We start from the raw sequence: 18,992 nt of genomic DNA on the forward strand, positions 1-18,992 counted from the left end.
ATCTCTGATCTCTCCTGAATCCTCGTGGCTTGCCTTGGAGACAAAGCCCTATTTCTGACTCTCCTTGTTCCTGCCTGAGAATGAACATGAAAACTCAGCAAAGCATTTGTGGATTTTTCTGCCTTCAGGGAGCTCTAGGACACACTTCTTTCCAATGGGGAGGGTGAGCTGTCCAAAAACCAGGGCACAGTAGCCCTGGGTGAGTTCAAATGGCTGCATTCTTCTTACCTCCTGTTGACTTAGAAGAAGCAGGTCTTCCTCATCTTCCCTCCCTCCCAGAATCTGCCCTGCTCATGTGTGCTCATCCAACCCAGTGCCTTCTGCTTACAGTTCTATTACTTGGTGATTTATGGCTTGGATGTAATAGGTCCCATTCAACTTCCTCTCCTTTGACTTGTGTATTTCTCCTAATGAACGCGGTGCAGGCTTTATGAGGGTTTCTCAATAACTTGGGGTATTTTTCCTTTCGACATAAACAGCCCTTCAGGACAATGACTTGGAGCTGGTGTGGCTGTTCCTCCGAGACAGAAAGGGAACCCGTGGAGCAGTGGGAGGCTGTGTGCTTTTGCAAAAGGAAACGTTAACTTGCTGCCCCTTAAAACAGGAGGCCCCTTCTCAACCCTGCCCTCTTTCTCTAACATATGTGTAGCTCAGAGCTGTGGCCAAAGGCACCTGTTTGAGGTCTACAGGCTGTCTGCCTGGTCATGTCATTCTGTGTGCTAAACCTGCAGGTTCCATATGACAGCACCGTCATCACCATCACCATCACCATCATCACCATCATCATCATCACCATCATCACCATCATCACCATCATCACCACCATCACCATCATCACCATCATCATCATCATCACCAACATCACCATCATCACCATCATCATCACTGACATTTATGTAGCACCTTAAAGTTCATAAAGTGCTTTACATACATTATCAAATCAGGGAATTACCCGAAGCATTAAGTGGTTGAATGACTTGTCCAGGTTCACACTGCTAGTCTTTGACAGAAGCTGGACTCAGATCCTGGGTCTTCCTGGTTTTGAGGTCATTTTTCTACCCACTATTATACTCTGCCTTTCTAGGCAGGTACCAGAGCTATTTCTATATCCAATTTACAGATGAGGAAACTAAAGTTCAGAAAGATAAAATGACTTGTCTCAGGATCACACAGCTACCAAGTGTCAGAGATGGGACCTGAGCTCACTTCTTCTTGACTTTAGGTCCAGCACTCTTTTTACTAGGCCATTTGCCTTTAAATAGACATGATTCATTCAGAAAGATTTAGGGATATGAGTGACCAAGTCCTGAGCAGTAATGGTTTTTGGTTATCTTTTAAAGGTAAATTTTATGAACAGGTTCATAGAGTTTTTGGCCCTTAGATTCAATTTAATATCCTCATGGCATCTGGGTTTTCGTCCATATGTCTTGGAGGTAAGGGGGGTGGGGTACGTTGTTAATGAACCTAACTAATAAATAATACAGTAAACAAACTTTCAAGACTTCACTGGGTTTGGACAAGGTCTTGGTAAAAACTAATAAAGGCAGCAAATAGGTTTGCCTCAACCACAGGTCCTTTTCCATGGACTTTCCCTTAAAGGGCACATCCAAGCAGAGCAAACAATGGCTGTGAGACACCACCCCCACAGCTCAGAGGCCATTTCAGGGGCCCCAGGATGACTTACAGAGGCAGTGAGAGGCTTCTCTGGGCCTGGTAAGAGAGAACAACAGAAAGGGAGCCTGGGGAAGGAGACCATAGAGGGACCAGGCCCAGTCTTGCCATTCCTGGCCATTAGGATGCTAGTCCAAGACTGTAAACCCACAGAAAAGGGTGGAAGAGGAAATGACAAGCCCCTATGACTTCCAGAGGTGCCCCTGGGACAGCTGATGCTATGCTGGCTTCTCTGCTCGGGGCCCAGACGTGCTGCTGGTGCCGGGGCCCCATTCATTATTCAATCCCGCCGGGTGCAGACCAGCCTTTCCATTTGCTCCTCCAGGAGGAATAACAAATCTAGAAATGCAATTCCACTTTGGTGTATTAAGATATTGATTTGCCTGCTGAGTGGAAGTGCATTTGTCCTCTTGGCCTGTCCCACGGGCAGGAAGGGGTTAACCAAATGTTTATCACAAGGCTAGCTTCAGAGTTGAAAGTAATGTGATCAGTAATGAATTTTGTGTTACATTAGGTTGTATAAATGGACAGACAAGCGCAGACAACAAGTGGCCAGGAGTCGGGGCTAATCTAATGATGTAAAAATAGAGACAGCACCAATTATGCTGGGGGCCAGCTCAGAGCTCCTGCAGGGACTGCAAATGAATAGGTACAAATCCAATTACTCACTAATAGACGCACTACAAGAGGGGCAGTCAATGGTAAGTGCATTAGAGCCTAGTGACCTCCCTGCTCTGCACAACAGAATCCTAAATTTGACTTCCATCTTAAAAGGGGGGTGGTGGTTCTCAAAGAAACTCTCCCCCCCACCGGCTCCCCCACCAATTTATCTCCAGCTCTTCAATGCCACATCATGCCCATGTGGACGGTGAGAAAGGAATGTGTGCCAGCTGCCTGCTCTTCACCCCTCCCCCTAGCTCCAGCCCCCTCCCCCTTGGCTCCTGAAGCACAAGCAGCCAGGGGGCCAACCCAGCCATGGGGCGGTCCCTTGATACCAACGAGAGTCTTTGATTTTGTGCATCTGTCAGACCTGGGTTGAAGGCGGGAAGTTACATACCAAAACATTTCACAGCCATGTGTCTCTCGGGGGTGATGTTTTTTACTGCTACGTCAAGGGCTGTGTCTGTATTAAAAATAAAATATTTCTTTAAAGAAGAATGAAAAAAAAATATCTTTGAGACAGTAAAACAATGTGGGACCAAAACAACACCTTTTTGGACAGTTTATCTGCTTTGGTTGGGCTGCTGGGGACTCCAAGTGGCTTGAGGGGCAGGGTGGGGACACCACACTCAGGTCTTCATGTTTTTTGGAGCCCATTATGCTTTTCCCCCAAGAGAAGAGAATAGTCCAGACCACAATTCACCCTGAGGTTTTATACCCATTTTTTTCATCCTTTCCTCTCAAACTGTCCCTATTCATCCTGGATAGGATAGGAGGAAGGGGAGCTGGCAACTGGTCTACCTTGGCCTACTCTGTACCTAGTTTTTGGTTTCTGGCAGCAGGAAGACAAATGCTTCATTTGGCAGAGTGTGGTCAGGGCAGGCCAATGGCCAAGATTCCCAGGAAATAAGTCATGGAGTTAAACCCGCCTGGCAGCACCCCTACAGCATGGCTGGTTGGCTTGCCTGGGAAACTAGGGAATGCCGGTCGAGACTTGCTACGATGCATTAAATGTATCCTTGTTTGGCTCTCAATGACTTGGAGATGAATAAAATATGAAGCCAAAGAGGCTCCAAACCTTTCAAGGGGTCCCTGTCCATTCTCTAACAGCGGCAGGCCTAGGTCAAGTATGTTGTCATGCGCATGCGAGGATGAACACCACTGAGAGAGCGCCTAGAACCGCTCCACACACATCAGAGAGGAGACAGCATGTGCTGAGACTGACTGGAGATGATGGGAGTACTTCAGGAAGATGAGCTCACGGGGCACAGAGTGGAAAAAGGCATCCTGAATAAATGGAACAAATAGATGGGTACTCTCCCCAAATTCAATTAAGCATGGAGGGGTGGAATTTGAAAGCTATCAAGCTACGCTAAATAAAATACATGTGGGGAAAAGTTTGAGGGAGGTTAGTGAGAACCCAGCAAGACACGCGAGGCCTGGAAGAGCTAGTGGGAGGCGAGCAGTAATTTTCCACTAGTAAGACCTCAAAATGTCCCCATGGGGAGGGGGGGAGGGGGGGCAACAGGCCCTGGGGGTGAGGGGGCAGGGAAGGAGGTAAGAGTGGGAGAAAAAAATCTAAAAACTAACCATGGGCTTCAGGCTATCCCTGGGTGTGGGTGCCCAGAAAGGCCCACAAAATGTTACGTTAAAGACATCAAGATTTTGCTTCCTTTCAGCCATCTTAGGGATACTGATCTACTTTAGTTTCACAATATGGACCCTGAGAGCACAGAAGTTCATAAAATTAAAAAAGAAAACATTCTGCTTAGTATATGTGTAGAAATCCTTCTCTGTGACTCCAGAGACAGAGGTCTGTTTGCCTCAAAATTTTGCTCTGAGGATTCTAGAATGTAAAAACTGAGACCTAAGAGAAAGACAGTAAATTTTAACCAGCCATGATCTTAGGTTAATGGAATCTTAAGCTCAAAGACTTGGACTTGAAAGGGATCCCAGAGGCAATCTAGTCCAAGCCCTCCATTTTATACATGAAGAAACTGAGGCCCAGCAAAGTCAAATGACTTGTCCAAGGTTGGTCAGGTAGAAAATGGCACAAGTGGAATTTGAATGGAGGTTCTCTGATGAGTGCTCTTTCCATACCAACATCAGTTCTAGAAACATTGAGGCTAGCAGATGGTAGTAAATGGCAAACCTTTGAGGAAAGAAGGAACAGAAAGACAAGACTTCCCTTTGGTAGCCAATTATTTTTCTAAAAAATTCTACTAAAATTAATTAATTAAAAAAAAGCAACGAAAATTTCTAGGGCTGGACAAGGTCATTAGCAGTTCAGCATTTGCCCACTCTCCCTCCACATTCTTGTGGCCTCCCCCCACCCCCTTGCCTTGGGCTGGAAAGTCCCTTAAGAATTCATCCTTTCATGCTGGGAACATCTTTAAGAAGTCTAGCCCATCATTAACTGGAACACTGCTTCGTCATGAGGGCACCATGACATGTGAGGCTCTTCTCTACATGGCTGAGTCACTGCGCACATATTGTCCTTATTCAGCTGGTCCCCAGTTGGTGACGAGGGACCCATCAAAGCATAGGAAAATCTTACCATCCTAATCAGAAATCCATAGGTTTTTCTAAGGTTTGAAAAGTTGTTCTCCTATCCAGTTTGGGGCTTCCCAGGGGGAAAAATAAAAACATTTAGGAATAGTGCAAAATCTGGACCATGATTTCTAGGTTTGCTCTTTAAGGTCGATAATAATCCTTCCTGTGATATTTTATTTCCTTGTTCCTTTTACCTCCTCTGTGCCATCTGGTGGTCTGGATTTCATCATTCATTCATTCATTCATTCATTCACTTATTCACTACCAAAAATGTACTGAGAACCAACCTATACTGCTGAATGCTATATGAAGGATTTTGGGGGTAAATGACATGTGATCCTGCAAAAGAATCAGAATATCACAGTTTAGGAGGTAAGGAAATTTAGAAACCATCCAATCCAACTCCCTCATTTTACTGGTGAAGGTACTTTGACATAGAGGCTAACGAATGATTAGGGTCACATTTTCCTTTGTTTCTTGAAGACTTACAAATTCCTTCAAAGGTAAGGAACACATTTATTCTCCCCAACAGCAGCATGTAGGGAAGTAAAAACCCTCCCAGACTGGCCCCACCTTATCAGAGAAAAACAGACAAGAACGAGCAGGTTGGCCCTTAAAGTAGGAACACCACCATCTGGACCCTTGTGGCTTACTCTGAGGGAGGCCATCTTGGTGGCTCAGACAACACTAGATGGGCGCTGAAAGAGGCCAGTAGATCCTGAGGCCAGGGTCTCATAAAACAGTAGGAACTTTAGCCCCTGAGATTCAGGGATGTCCCAAGTGGTAGCAATTGAGAAAGAAGAGGAGTTCTGGTGGCTAATGGGTTTCCTGACTGAGGTTAGTTTGCGATCATATGTAATAGTTAAGTATGCATCTTGGGGGTTGCCATACGGAAAAAAACAAACAAATGAACGAACAAAAAAACACCCAGGACTCAGAACAGGCCCATCAATGGCAAAGCTGGGAAGAGGTCAGGAGCTCAGCCAACCTGCTGTCACCAGCTCAAAACTGGTGGTGTTTGCCAGGAGGTCTGAGGGCCTTAGGAAAGAAGGTATTCTAGGAGTATCATGAATCAGGGAACACAGCTGAAGAAGCATCAATTTTCACAAAAAGACCTGTAAGAGCAGGCATCCCTGCCCTGGAGAAAAGTCTGAATTATAGTCAGTTTCAATTGGAATACAGTTTTATCTCTTTCGAGGTTACTTTAACTAGCTGATAACAAAGTATAGCCATGTAGACGCCCTTCTGGATCTACTTAATGAATGGATGAAAATAATCTGTGATGACTACATTGATTGCTTTACATGCAAATAGCTGGTCCTAATGTACTTGAAAACAGCTCAGAGTTTAAATAAGCCACCTGGAAGCCTGGTTCAACTATTCATTTAATAAGCAAACCTTTCCTTCCTAGAACTTTAACTTCAGCCCAGCCTAGATCAGACTGTCTTGGATTCTGAACTGGGGGGGGTGGCAATTAATAATATTTTGCTAGTTAGAATTTAAAATTTATGACAGAGCAGACTACATTTTCAGATTCTCTGAAAGACAAGCTAGGATAGATAGGGATCCTTTTTGTGGGGGAATCTCACCTATGAAGTTTATTTGCTCAGGCTTTTGTTTTTTGTTTTAAACTTAAAGCTAAGACTTGTGTTAAGAAACAGCATCTAGCTGAGTGCCTTGCATTTTGGGGGCATTTAATAAGTTCTGGTTGACTGAAACTACTGTGTGTCTATACTTAAAGACTAATTAGATCACTCACAAGAAATAAAGGCAGAGTCTTTTCAAGAAATGAAAACAGTTTGTAAAACTGGCATAGCCAGCTTGCAAAATGTACAACATAGGTAAAGAGTATCCTTATTACCATTCTGTACGAAGCAGTGAGACACAGGAAAAGGAAGCTCCAAATGAGGGAGTCCTGTAGGCTTACAAAAATGGTGGTGGGGAAACAGAGATTCTCCCACGCTTCCCCACCCCCCCTCCCCCAAACCCACGCCTGCCTCCATACTTTAATGTAAAAGAAAAAGCCACTAGAAGAATCAAAGCTCTGTGTAATAGAGTAGAGGTCCCTCAACTTCAGAGAGACTAGTTACTTAGTGAGAGCTGAACACCAACTAGCAGGACCGGAGAGCTGCAAAGCAAAAAGCAACATGGACACTTTAAAAAATTAGGCTTTTTTATATTATACACTAGAGAAAAAAGAAAAAAAAGTTGTTATAAAAAGTTACTAGAAATTAGTTAAGCAGTTAAACGAAAGAGGTGAAGTCTAGATAGAGAAGGTACTTAATGTGTGCCTAGGTATTAGTGTTTCTTTAAGTCTAGTTCCATAATACAGTTCTTTCTTAAAATCTAACTCTGAGAGTGAGCAATTAATTTATTGTTATTTTAATGAGCAGTTCTATTTTTAACATAAAAAAGCAATGCTGAATGTAAAGTAAGTTAAGTTCTCCATGACCCAATTAACCAGATGTGGAGGAAGTCAGTTGTACCACACTGCCATGACAGTATTCATAATATAGGTAGAGTGCCTAGGAGGCATCAACCAGCCTCTTTAAATCTGCACTTAAATATCAAACCTATGATATGATGACTAATGTTGGTAGAGCCACCAACACTAAGGAAAGTCAGGCTTCAAACTGCAAAGAAGCACTATCATTCATTCATTTTTCATCAAATATTTATTATTATGCACCTAAGAGGCACTGTGCTAGTCACTGAAAGGCTATGACTGGTGGACAAGATAAACGCGCACCTTACGGGCTATCCTTTCCTGAATGCAGGTTTTGACCAAGCTTTGAAGAACTCATGCTAGATGAGTTATATAAACATCAGCTCTATATGAATCCACATAATAATGAGCAATTGTAATGGGGATATCTGTAGATTAAGAGCTACAAGGACAAAAGCAAATAGAGTTTAGGGTAGTGACTACATCCTTCATTGATACCATTATAAATAGTGTATCAATCCTGATTACTATACAAATTTCCGTGCCAATGATGTCCTAACTGGTAAGGCATTAAAGGAATCTATTTATCTCTGGCCATTAAGTGCATGTCAGAGCCAATCAACCACTTGAGAATGCTGCCTTGTCCATTTGTCCTTCAGGCCATCTCAAGAGGTTGTCCTGAGCTTGGGGGTTGGGAAGTGGCTGCTATCAGAGGCAAAGAAAGCTTGCTCTGACCAAGATTTTTCTTCACTTGCCTAACTGGTCCTGGATGCTTTGTTGCCTTCAGCGTGTGAGGGTATATAATGGGGCACTTCCTTAGGAAGGCACTGCACCCAGGGAGGGGTAGCATTGGGCTCTTACTTCAGGATGAAGGCAGAGCTGCTGAGCTAATAGTCAGTCTGGAGTCTGTGCAAATGCAGAGACTGTTAACGATTGTTAACAGTCAGGAAGAAAACAGATTGATGTTATAGCACTCTACCTAACTTACTATCCTGTATATCTTGGGCCACTTTATTTTTCTTTTAAAAAGACAGCAGACATGGTCAGTGCTATCCAAATTGAGTCATAATCAGGGGAAGATGGAGGGAGAGAATATAAACCGAAAAATAAACCTATAAACCAAAGAGTGGTATCATCTCTTTGATCAGGGGGACAGCAGAATCTTATATTTTTTGGAGGGCAATTGGGGTTAAGTGACTTGCCCAGGGTCACATGGCTAGTTTTTGTGTTAAGTGTCTGAGGCCGGACTTGAACTCAAGTGCTCTATTCACTGCGCCACCTAGCTGCCCCTGGGACAGCAGAATCTTGATTTCTCCTGTTTTTGTTTTTTTTCCCCCTGTTTTGTAGATCACATTAAGGCTATGGTGACTTGATTGTACCTCATAGCTGTCAGACAGATGGAACACTGCCAGCCCCCCTCAAAAAACTCACCATGACTCACTGGTACTCACTAATCCCTCCACGACACACAACTGAGCCCACTGGCATTAGGATAAGGTGCTGAGAGGCTGCTGGGGGGGGGGGTGGTAGGAAGAGCAGGAGAACGGGCCTCACAAAGGATTCTGCTAGCGGTTGTTCTAACCCAGGAGTTCTCAACCTTAGGTCCAGGAACTTGCTTTACAAAGTATTTTGATGACTGCATTTCAATATGATTTTATTGTTATTGTTGTTCTGGTGATCCTTGTGATCTTAAGCATTTCATTTAATACATTTAAAAACATTATTCTGAGAAAAAGTCCATGGGTTTCACCGGATTGCCAAAGGGGCCCATGACACAAAAGCATTAAGAATCTCTCCTCCATTCCTTTTGGACTTGGGAGAGCAGGGAGAGAATCTTGTGGAATGAACAGTCATTGTGCTCAAGTGATACCTTCAACACACAATCTTTCTGCATCTTCCACAAATGACCCATATTTTGTCAGTATCCTGTAGAAGGACATTCAGTATATACCTTGTAGGTATTCTTTGTAAGGCAGTGTGGCATAGTGGAGAGGAAGCTGGCCTTGAAGCTAGGAAGACTGGGTTCAAGTCCTGACGCATACCAGCTGGGTGACCCTGGGCACAAGTCATTTCACCTCTCAATGTTCTAGGCTGCTCTCTAAGACTATCTGAAAGCAGTACCTGCCTCGATAGAGGGAGTTTCCTTACCTGGCAGTTCCCTCTACCAATAACATCACAGATCCAGTACCTATCCCTATCTTGACATATGGACATGTTGTCTTCACTCTAGACTGTAAACCCCTTAAAGGCAGGATTTATTTTTGTCTTTGTATTCTCAGCTCCCAGTACAGTACCTAGCACACACGCAAAAAAAAAAACCAACATAATTTTTTTTAATTGAATGATTGATTGACAAGGGGCCAAGACCAGTCTTCAGTCTGTGCAAATGGCACATAGAAGCTGGCTGAAACATCCTAGCTTCTGGAAAAGTTACAAGGTATGGGGAGGGAGACAATTTTCACTAGCTCAGATTCCAAAAACTAATACAGTCAAGTCCAGGGAAAAATTGCTCTTCCAGAGGTCCTGGGAAGGAAGTGGGGAGGTGGGTGGTGGGTGGAAGGAGAGGTGGGGCCACGCATTATTGATGGGTTAGTGGAAACCATGGAATGGTAGAAAAAGTACTGGATTTGTATTTAAAGGACTCAGGTTCCACTCACAGCTCCATCATTTATTAATCGACTCTCTGAACCTCAGTTTCCTCACTTGTTAAAGTGAAATAAAAATCCACCTCCCAGAGCTGTGGGATAGTCAAAGTGCCTTGTAAATTTTGAAGGCTCTAATAAAGATCTTCTGTATACAGAAGGCAGTAATGACAGGAGGTTTCACAGGTAAACCCAAAGATCTGAACAACTTGGTTGCCTCCATAAAAGGAGAGGTGACAGGCTTTCTCAGTACCTTCCAAAAATGTTCCCAACGTCTTTTGATTTTTCTCATTCTGAACTTTACCCCTCTTCTTTCCCCAAAGTTCGAAATTGCTTCTCTGCCAGGTGCACCTTTCATGCAGTTTCCAGGATAAAGAGGCCAGTACCAAGGCACACTGATAGCCATCACATTGGGCTTTTAATAGAGCACAACCTTCCTAACATCACCTAGGAAAACCAAGAGGGGCTTTGTTACTGTGCTACTGGTCTTCCCCCAGGAAGAAGAGTCCCTTCAGAACTAGATCTAGAGGGCTGCAAACCCACCCATCAGATGGGCAGCTAGGAAGATGCAGGGATGTACAAACAGTCAACAGCAACCTATGGTTCCTTTATGGAAATAGCCACATCTTCCACTCCTCCAAGTGTACATGGGAGTGTGAGTGTGCATGTGGATTATTAGAGGATTATCACAGAATGTCAGAGCTGGAAGGGACCTTAAAGGTCACCTAGGCCAATGCCCTCATTTTATAAGGGAAGAAGCAGAGGAAACTGAGTATTTCAACACCAGAGATGTTAAATAACTTGCCCAAGGTCACAAGAAAGCAGCCAAGTTAGGATTTGAACCCATCCATTCTTTGGATAGTATTAGTTTTTTAGCATCTGCAGAGCTTAGGTCATGGCAGTTATTGATCCCAGGAACTTTTATGGAGGCAAGAAAACATAGAGAAGCAGCACCCTCACGCAGAGACTGACAGAGGTGTCTTAATCCCCTTCCTGGCTTCCCTGCCTAGCCTGTGATCACAAGGGATCCAGCTGAACTATGGCCTGGGTCTTAGGTCTTTACTCAGCCTCTGTCTCTTACAGTCAGGGCCTTGGGAGCTACTAGAGAAACCTGGATTCCCAAGGCCTTCATTTTGGCTCAGGGATCCTGTCTCTCTTTGAAGCTGCCAATGTGACCACCTTCCTGATTGTATTTTCCTTTGAGTTGTTCCAGGTGGGAGGGGCAGCCTCCTGAGGAGCAGCCCCATCTTGGAGGGCTCCATGTTCATGGCTTCCAAAAAAAAAAAAGGGTAGCAAGCAGCATTTTAACTAGAGGTTGGGGGTTAGGGTAGGAAGTGGGTTGAGGGAGGAATCTGAAAAACCACAAGCTGATCAGGTGTGCATCACTGCCAACAGCAGACCCTCCAGCCAGACTTCAGTTTATACCTGTTCCCGATCCCACAATGTCCCGGCTTGGAGATTCAGCCATGGCATCAGCCAGCCGTTCCCGGAGGCCCTCTTCTGTGTGCTCCATGGAGGACATGTGACGGAGACCAAAGCCTTCGGGCCAACTTCCACATACTTCCAGAAGGGTCACACTCCGATCAAAGGTACCTGCAGCACAGAGAGGGACATCTTGCTCTGAATACAGACACACACAGGGGACACCTCTTCTCCACCTTCCCTCCAGCCCTCTACCCAGAGGCCTCTGGCTCTATCAGCAGCAATTATGATATGAAAATTAATGAAAAAAATTGGAACACATTGATGTGGCACTTTCATCCACAACACCCCTGGAGGTAGGTGCTACTATTATCCCCATTTTACAGATGAGGAAACTGAGGCTGAGACAGATGCAGTGATTTGCCTGGGGTCACATAGTTAGCATGTGCCAGATACAGGACTTAAACTCAGGTTTTCTTGATGTCAAGAAAATTGTATCATTTTTTGAGAATGAGAAAGTGAGAATTCTGTCCAGCAGAAATTAGATTTAGACTAACACCTCATACCATATATCAAAATAAGTTTCAAATAATATATGACCTAAATATAAGTGATCATATCACAAACAAAATAAGATCCATTATAACATGTGTTAGACATCACAAGATGGTGGTCACAGATCCCAAGATCACTGGAGATGGAAAGGGCCTTTGGCATCATCTAATCCTGCTTCTTCATTTAGCAGACAGGAAAACTGAAGCCCAAAGTGGGGGCTATAACTTCCCCAGTGTCACAAAAGGAATAAGTAGAAGGGTTGGGAGTAGGACTCAGTCTTCTGACTCCAATGTGTTTTCCATGTCTCCTGGCTGCGTCCAACCCTCTCAGGAATGTGTGGTCAGGGGACCAGCTCCTGGCAGCTCCATACACCTATGCACACAACTGTTGACACCCTGCTAGGGACACCAGAGATGGAGATGGGTGATAGCATCTTCGGCCAGGCCCCTCAGCATCACTGCTTAATGGGAAGCCGTTCCCCTGTTCCAGAGAGTACATGGTGTTCTGCTGAATGCAAAGATTAAATTTTTGCATCCAAGAACACTTCAAAGTACAAATTAAAATTATTTCAACTTTATTATATAGCAAGTCTTCTGTGAAGGCTTATTTCAAACCATTCCCCTTTGGAATGAGATTATGGTTATACTCTGTTGCTTTAAGCACACACCATGTCCCCAGCCATTAGGTAACCAAATCCATTGCATTGACTGGGCCTGGTTCCTGCCAGCCCAAGGAAGGGTAAAAAAAAAAAGCAGCAAATGCCAATGTTTCCCAAAGTTAAAAGTACACAAGACACGTCCTCTATATCAGCTCCTCGCTTCTCCCCTTTGATCAGCCTTCAGAAACTATCTCCCCTCAGCACAGGGGGCTGTGCAGCTTCAATACACACCCTCTGCCAATGACAGGTGGTAATAGAGAGGGTGCGAGCCAGGGCCCCCGGCAGGCGGCCCTGCTTCTGATAACGGCCAAAGTACTGAGGTGATAACCGTTAGTAAACACTCTGGGCAGCCAGCGGCTCCATACATCAGCAAAGAGGTCCAGATAATCCTGAACTTTGGTGGCTGGGACAAAGGCCCCTGGATACTCAGCCTGCCAGGATTTATGCCAGCAGCAAGGGTCACTGTGAGCTCCTGAATTTCATCAGCAAAGGCACCCCTTTGATTTATCTCTTGTCTAACTTTGGGGCAGATTCCTGGCACTGAAGGGACTGGTAAAAACTGCAAAGGGAGCACAGGAGGGGAGGCCCCTCTGAGAAGAACACCCAAGACCTTTCATTGAAGCCAGTGGCTTGAGAATCAACCTGTCTGGCTGGTGGCTGGGGTATGGAAGGATATGAAGGGGCTCTCCCCTTCCATCTCCCTTTTTGCCCAAAGGGACCAGTGTACACTTGAGTGGCAACTGCATATTGGGTGTTCTTTCTTTAGGCAAAATCGTGCACTCCTCGGGTGACATGGGTCATACTACCTCAGCATGCCATTGGCTGCCTCTTGTGGTGCCGTAGAACAGACAGAAAACGCAGGGCAGATATCCCTAGAGTCAAATTCCAAGGCTCCAAAGGTTCAAGGACATAGGTTCAATTCTTGGTCTTGCCATTTACTTGTGTAATTTGGAGGAGTAACTTCATCTTTCTCTTTCTCCACTTATGAAATGGGGATAAAATGGACCCATTTCTCTATAGCCCCTAAGGATACATGGTGGGTGGGGAAGAGAAGGGACATATGTGTTAAATGTAGTTCCTTTTGGGATGTCCTTTCCTTCTAGAAAGTCAGTGTGATAAAGTACAAAAAACACTGATGAGAGGCCAGAAAGCCTTGCCCTGTCATTTGTAAATTTCGTGGCTCTTTGTTTCTTCATTTGTAAAATTAGGATAATAATGCTGATCCTAATCTTCTCATGGGGTTGTCATAAGAATTCCCTAAATTAATGTTATGTAGACATGCTTTGAGAATGAGGAAGTGAGAATTCTGTCCAGCAGAAATTAGATTTAGACTAACGCCTCATACCATGCACCACAATAAGTTTCAAATGATATACGACCTAAATATAAATGATCATATCACAAACAAATTAGGGGAGGAGATACTTTTTAATAACTACGTATAGGCAAAGAGTTCTTGATCAAAAAGGAATAGAGATTAACATAAAAGATAAGGTGTAATATATAACAGAAATCATCTATTAAATAAAAGTGGAAAGTTTCTTTAAAAGTGAGGTGTAGTTAAATTCAAAGAGAAACAGTTAACTGTGGAAAAAAAATCTCTGGAGCAAATTTCTCTGATAAAGAACTTATATCAAAGATACATAGGAAATTTATGCAAATACATAAGAATATAGTATAAATATATACAAACAGAAATGTTTGTTGACTGACTAGAGCAATTCCTTAATAGCTAGATAGTCAAAAGTATGAAGAAATACTTTTCAAAGGACAAAATTTAAGCTATTAACCCTATAAAAATGCTAAAAATAAATAAATGAAAATTAAAATACCTCCAAGTTTCTACCCCACACCTGAAATATTAGCAAAGATGACAAAGAAGAAAATGGCAATTATTGGAGGGGTTGTGGGAGAACAGGCACACTGATGCCCTATAGGTGGATTTGTCAATTGGTCTAACCATGCTGGAAAGCAATTTGGGACTATACTCCCAAAGTCACTAAACAATACATTCCCTTTGATCTAGATAACAGTATTAACTATATGCACCCACAGAGGTCAAAGACAAGGGGAAAGGATCCATATGTACAAAAATGTTTACAGCAGCTCTTTTGGTCACAGAAAAGGGCTGGAAAAAAGTGGAAACCCATTAACTGGGGAGTGGCCAGACAAATTATGGGAAATGAGTGAAATACAATATGATTACATCCTAAGAAGTGATGGATTCAGGGAAACCTGGGAGGACTTGTATGTACAGATGCAGAGTGAAGTATCAGAGATAGGAAAACAATTTATATGATGAGTCAATAATGTAAAGAAAAACAACTTTAAATAAACTTGATCCGTGTAATGACCAATCATATGCCAGAAGGATGAAGCTTTCCACCTCTTGGCAAGAGGTGATTGTTTTCAGAGGTACAGCATGAGACATATATTGTCAGTCTTGTCAAATAGTTGATTTATTTTCCTTAACTAGACTTATTTGTTACAAGAAAGGGCTCAATGGGAGGAGAGAAGGGAGTTGTTAGGTAGTGATAGAGATGCAAAAGAAGAAAAAAGAGAGGCAGTGAAACATTAAAAAATGTACCAAAGAGAACAGAGGAAAGTTCAGAAGGGGATACAGTGGGGCCAGTTTTGTTACTACTATGCTAAATTTAATAGAGATTTTAAAAAATAAACAAACTTCCTAATAAGTTTACAGTTTCAGATATCCTTTTCTTTGCATATGGAAGTATTCATGTTTGTATGTTTAAAGTTAATAATAATAACAATAAACCAATAATGCTGGGAAGAGGGAGGAGGGTAGGGTTTGGTTAATGCCCTTCCAGACTATCATTCCAGATTCAGAAAGGCCATTAGCAGTTTCTTTGTCTCTCTGGCCTGAAAATTTCCCCTATGATACCCATGCACTCTTGTTTTCCAGGGAGAGAAGCAATCCTAACCAAAAACAGGAAGCCCTCCCCTTCCCCATGCAGTCCTCTGAGGATGAGTTCGTGGGGGCTTAGGCTCCAGGAGCCACAGTCAGCTCACCCCAGGCAATACTTAGTTTTATATGGGCAAAAGGCTGAGGAGCTGTTAGACTGTTAGAGCACATGGCAACTCTTATGTGTAGGATTTGCTACCAAAAGATAACAGAGTATGCCAGTCAGAGACCTCACTGGAGGTTCAGGGCCCCTAATAAATACAAATAACTGCTATTTGTAAATTTATAAAGTATAGCACTTTTAAGTTCGGAAAGCACTTTATAGACAAAATCTCAACAATAAGATCTGTGAGCTAGGTAGGGGGAAAGGGAAGGGAATGAGCATCTATGTTGTCCCATAATTTGGGCTAAGTACTTTACAAATATCATCTCCACTGGATCCTTACAACAACCCTTTGAAGAGTGCTCCCTTATTACCTCAATTTTTATAGATGAGGAAACTGAGGCAAGCAAAAGTTAAATGATTTGTCCAAGGTCACACCATCAGTGAGTGTCTGAGGCTGGATTTGAAGTCAGGTCCTCCTGACTCCAGAACCAGTGCATAGTATTGGTATTTATTATTATTATTGTTTTATAGATGAGGGCACTAGAACTCAGAGAGGTTCACAAGATCATGCTCTCGTAGATTTAGCGCTTGAAGGGAACATAGAGTTCCTCAAGTTCCACCTCCTCCTTTTACAAAAGGGAAGCTGAGGCCCAGAGAGCTTAAGTGACTTGCCCAAAGTTACACAGACAGTAAGTGGCAGAGGTGGGACTTGAATCTAGGTTTTCCTGACATAAAGGCCAGTGCTCTTGCCATTATACCACAAATTAGTACACTTTGCACTGATTTCATAAAGACCCTTGTTAACTATAAAGCCCATTAATACCTGGACTTCCTGAAAATTAGATATAATCATAGCTCCCCTTTATAAGATACTTCAAGGTTTAAAAAGAAAACTTTCTTTAAACTAGCTCGTAAAACAGGCAGTATCAGTATGGTTATTCCCATTTCACAGATGTGGAAACTGAGGCTCAGAAGTTATATACCTTCCCCAGAGCCATAAAACCAGGACTTACATTAGGGAAAAGAGGAAAAGAGGCAGCTGGAAGACAGCCAGCAGCTAGAAGTCATTGCTGATGATAAGAAGCCAAGACCAGGATTGTTGGGAGTGTGCTGAGGCAAAGGGAGACCTGTATCCGTTAGGGTCAGATGCCAAAGTGGGACCAGAAATCTGGGTAGATAGACAATAAATGGGCTTGGAATGAATGTCTGGTGGCTCTAGGAGTCTGTAATAGGGCAGACAAATAGCAGGGCAGGTACAGTGCCTTACACATAGTAGGTCACCAGTGAACACCTGTAAGTGATAGAGAAGGTAGGGGATCAGCATGGTCAGTACGGCACAAGAAATGGAGTCTTGCAGAGTCAGGAAAGCCAGGAGGTGAGATAGTATCCAGAATCCAGAGTCCAAAGGAGGTGTTTAAGATGAGAGGACTCTGTTAACATTAAAGGGACAAGACGAAAAAGAAAGAGGCATGAACCTGGGACAGTTGACCTGCTCTTAATTGCAAGCTTTAAAGCACAATGGGGGCCTATGTTTGGATCCTAACTCTGACATTAATAGTTGTGTGAACCTGGGCAAGTATTTCACCTTTCTGAGCTTTAGTTTCCTCATCTATAAAATGGGATAATAATACTTGCATTACCTACCTTATAGGATTATTGGTAGGAAATATGCATTAATAGTCTTTTAGCAGTATAGAAATAAGAGTAAGTAAATACAGAAATAATAATAAGTAGCTGAGCCAGACTTCATTCAGCTCAGTTGTTCTGATTTCTGGTCCCATAATCTTTCCACTCTCATGATGGGCAAGATGCTTACTTCTCTGAAGATGCTGGCTTAGATGCTCATCCCTCGACAAAAGATTTTTCCTACAAATTTAGCTGAAGTGGATATGTTCTCTAGGACCTTGGAAGTATATCTGAGTAAATGACTAAGGATATGTAGTTCTCAGGTCCTGAGCAGGCTGGAAGCTAGAGAGTCTCTGCACTGTGACTTCTATATTGGTCCTTGCATGGGCTGCCCAGACACTAAAACAATAGGTATGCTGCTCCTGATGACAATTATAATTATAGCAAACATTTATGTGGTGCTTTAAGGTTTATGCTTTATATGTTATCTCATTTAAGCTTTACAACAACTCTATGAAGCACATGCTATTATCCCCATTCTTATAGATAAGAAACCTGAGGGAGACAAATGTTAAAGGATTTGCCTAGGATCACACAGCAAGTAAGTGTCTGAGGATGGATTTGAACTCAGGTCTTCCTCACTGAGGGCCCAGTTACTCTATCCACTTTGTCACTTGGGATAACAATGACAATCATAGCTTATATTCTTTCCTCATATTAAAAAAGGGGGAGGAGAGCTATTTGTACAAAAATATGTATAGCAGCTCTTCTTGTGGTGGCAAAGAATTGAAAATTGAGGGGCTGCCCATCAATTGGGGAATGGCTATACAAGTTGTGGTATAGTATTGTGATGGAATACTATTGTGCTATAAGAAATGATGAGCAGGGTAATTTCAGAAAAACCTGGAAAGGCTTACATGAACTGATGCAAAGTGAAGTGAGCAGAACCGCAGAACCAGGAGGAACACTGTATACAGTAATAGCAATATTGAAGGATGAAGAACTGTGAATGACTTAGTTATTCTCAGCAATACAATGATCCAAGACAATCCCAAAGGACTCATGATGAAAAATGTTATCTATCTCCAGGGAAAGAACTGATGGAGTCTGAATGCAGATTGATGCACACTATTTTTTTGCTTTCTTTATTTTTTTGGTTTTTTTTTCCTTTGGTCTGTGTCTTATTCCACAATGTGACTAATGTGGAAATATGTTTTGCATGATTGCACATGTATAATCTATATCAAATTGCTTACCACCTCATGGAAGGGAGGGAAGGAGAAAATTTAGAACTCAAAATTTTTAAAAAATTAAAGTTAAAGTTGTCTTTACATGTAGTTGGGAAACAAATAAAATACTATTAAAAAAAAAAAAGACTCCTTCCCCAGAAGGAACAATACTCTGGATGTGATCAGAGCAGGGCAGAACACAAAAGGCCTAAAACCTCTCTCGTTCTAGATATTAATTATGTCCTTTTTAATTACAGTCTAAGACGACATGACCTCCTCTGGTTCATATTAAGATCATGGTCCATCAACCTCTCCCACTCCTGCCCCCAGATCCTTTTTGCATGAACTGGTGTCTATCCTCCATTTTGAATGTGTGAAATGGATTGTTTTGTACCCAAGAATAGCACTCAACTATGATCATCTCTATTTAGGTTACTTTTAGGAGATGCCACCCACCATTCTAGCCTGAGTGAGGAAGCTGGGATACAATTATGAATTCTT

General features: G+C 42.8%; 1 protein-coding gene across 13 annotated transcripts in view; it reads right to left on the bottom strand.

The window, feature by feature from the left end:
* The window catches only part of BCAS3 (BCAS3 microtubule associated cell migration factor), a 795,613-nt gene that overhangs the window by 13,841 nt on the left and 762,780 nt on the right, over window positions 1-18,992 (bottom strand). For 11 of the 13 annotated variants that reach the window (XM_069077894.1, XM_069077887.1, XM_069077892.1 and 8 more), the window contains 2 exons: window positions 11,398-11,565; window positions 2,729-2,794 (listed from right to left, as the gene is read on the bottom strand). In XM_069077894.1, the coding sequence (XP_068933995.1) occupies window positions 2,729-2,794; window positions 11,398-11,565 (234 nt within the window). The remainder of the gene's footprint in view (window positions 1-2,728; window positions 2,795-11,397; window positions 11,566-18,992) is intronic. The other 2 variants (XM_069077893.1, XM_069077888.1) reach the window with 1 other exon arrangement.

Source organism: Petaurus breviceps, unplaced genomic scaffold (assembly GCF_028583685.1).
Source record: "Petaurus breviceps papuanus isolate PSGF00001 unplaced genomic scaffold, PetGlider_PUasm1.0 91023, whole genome shotgun sequence".
Lineage (NCBI taxonomy): Eukaryota > Metazoa > Chordata > Mammalia > Diprotodontia > Petauridae > Petaurus > Petaurus breviceps.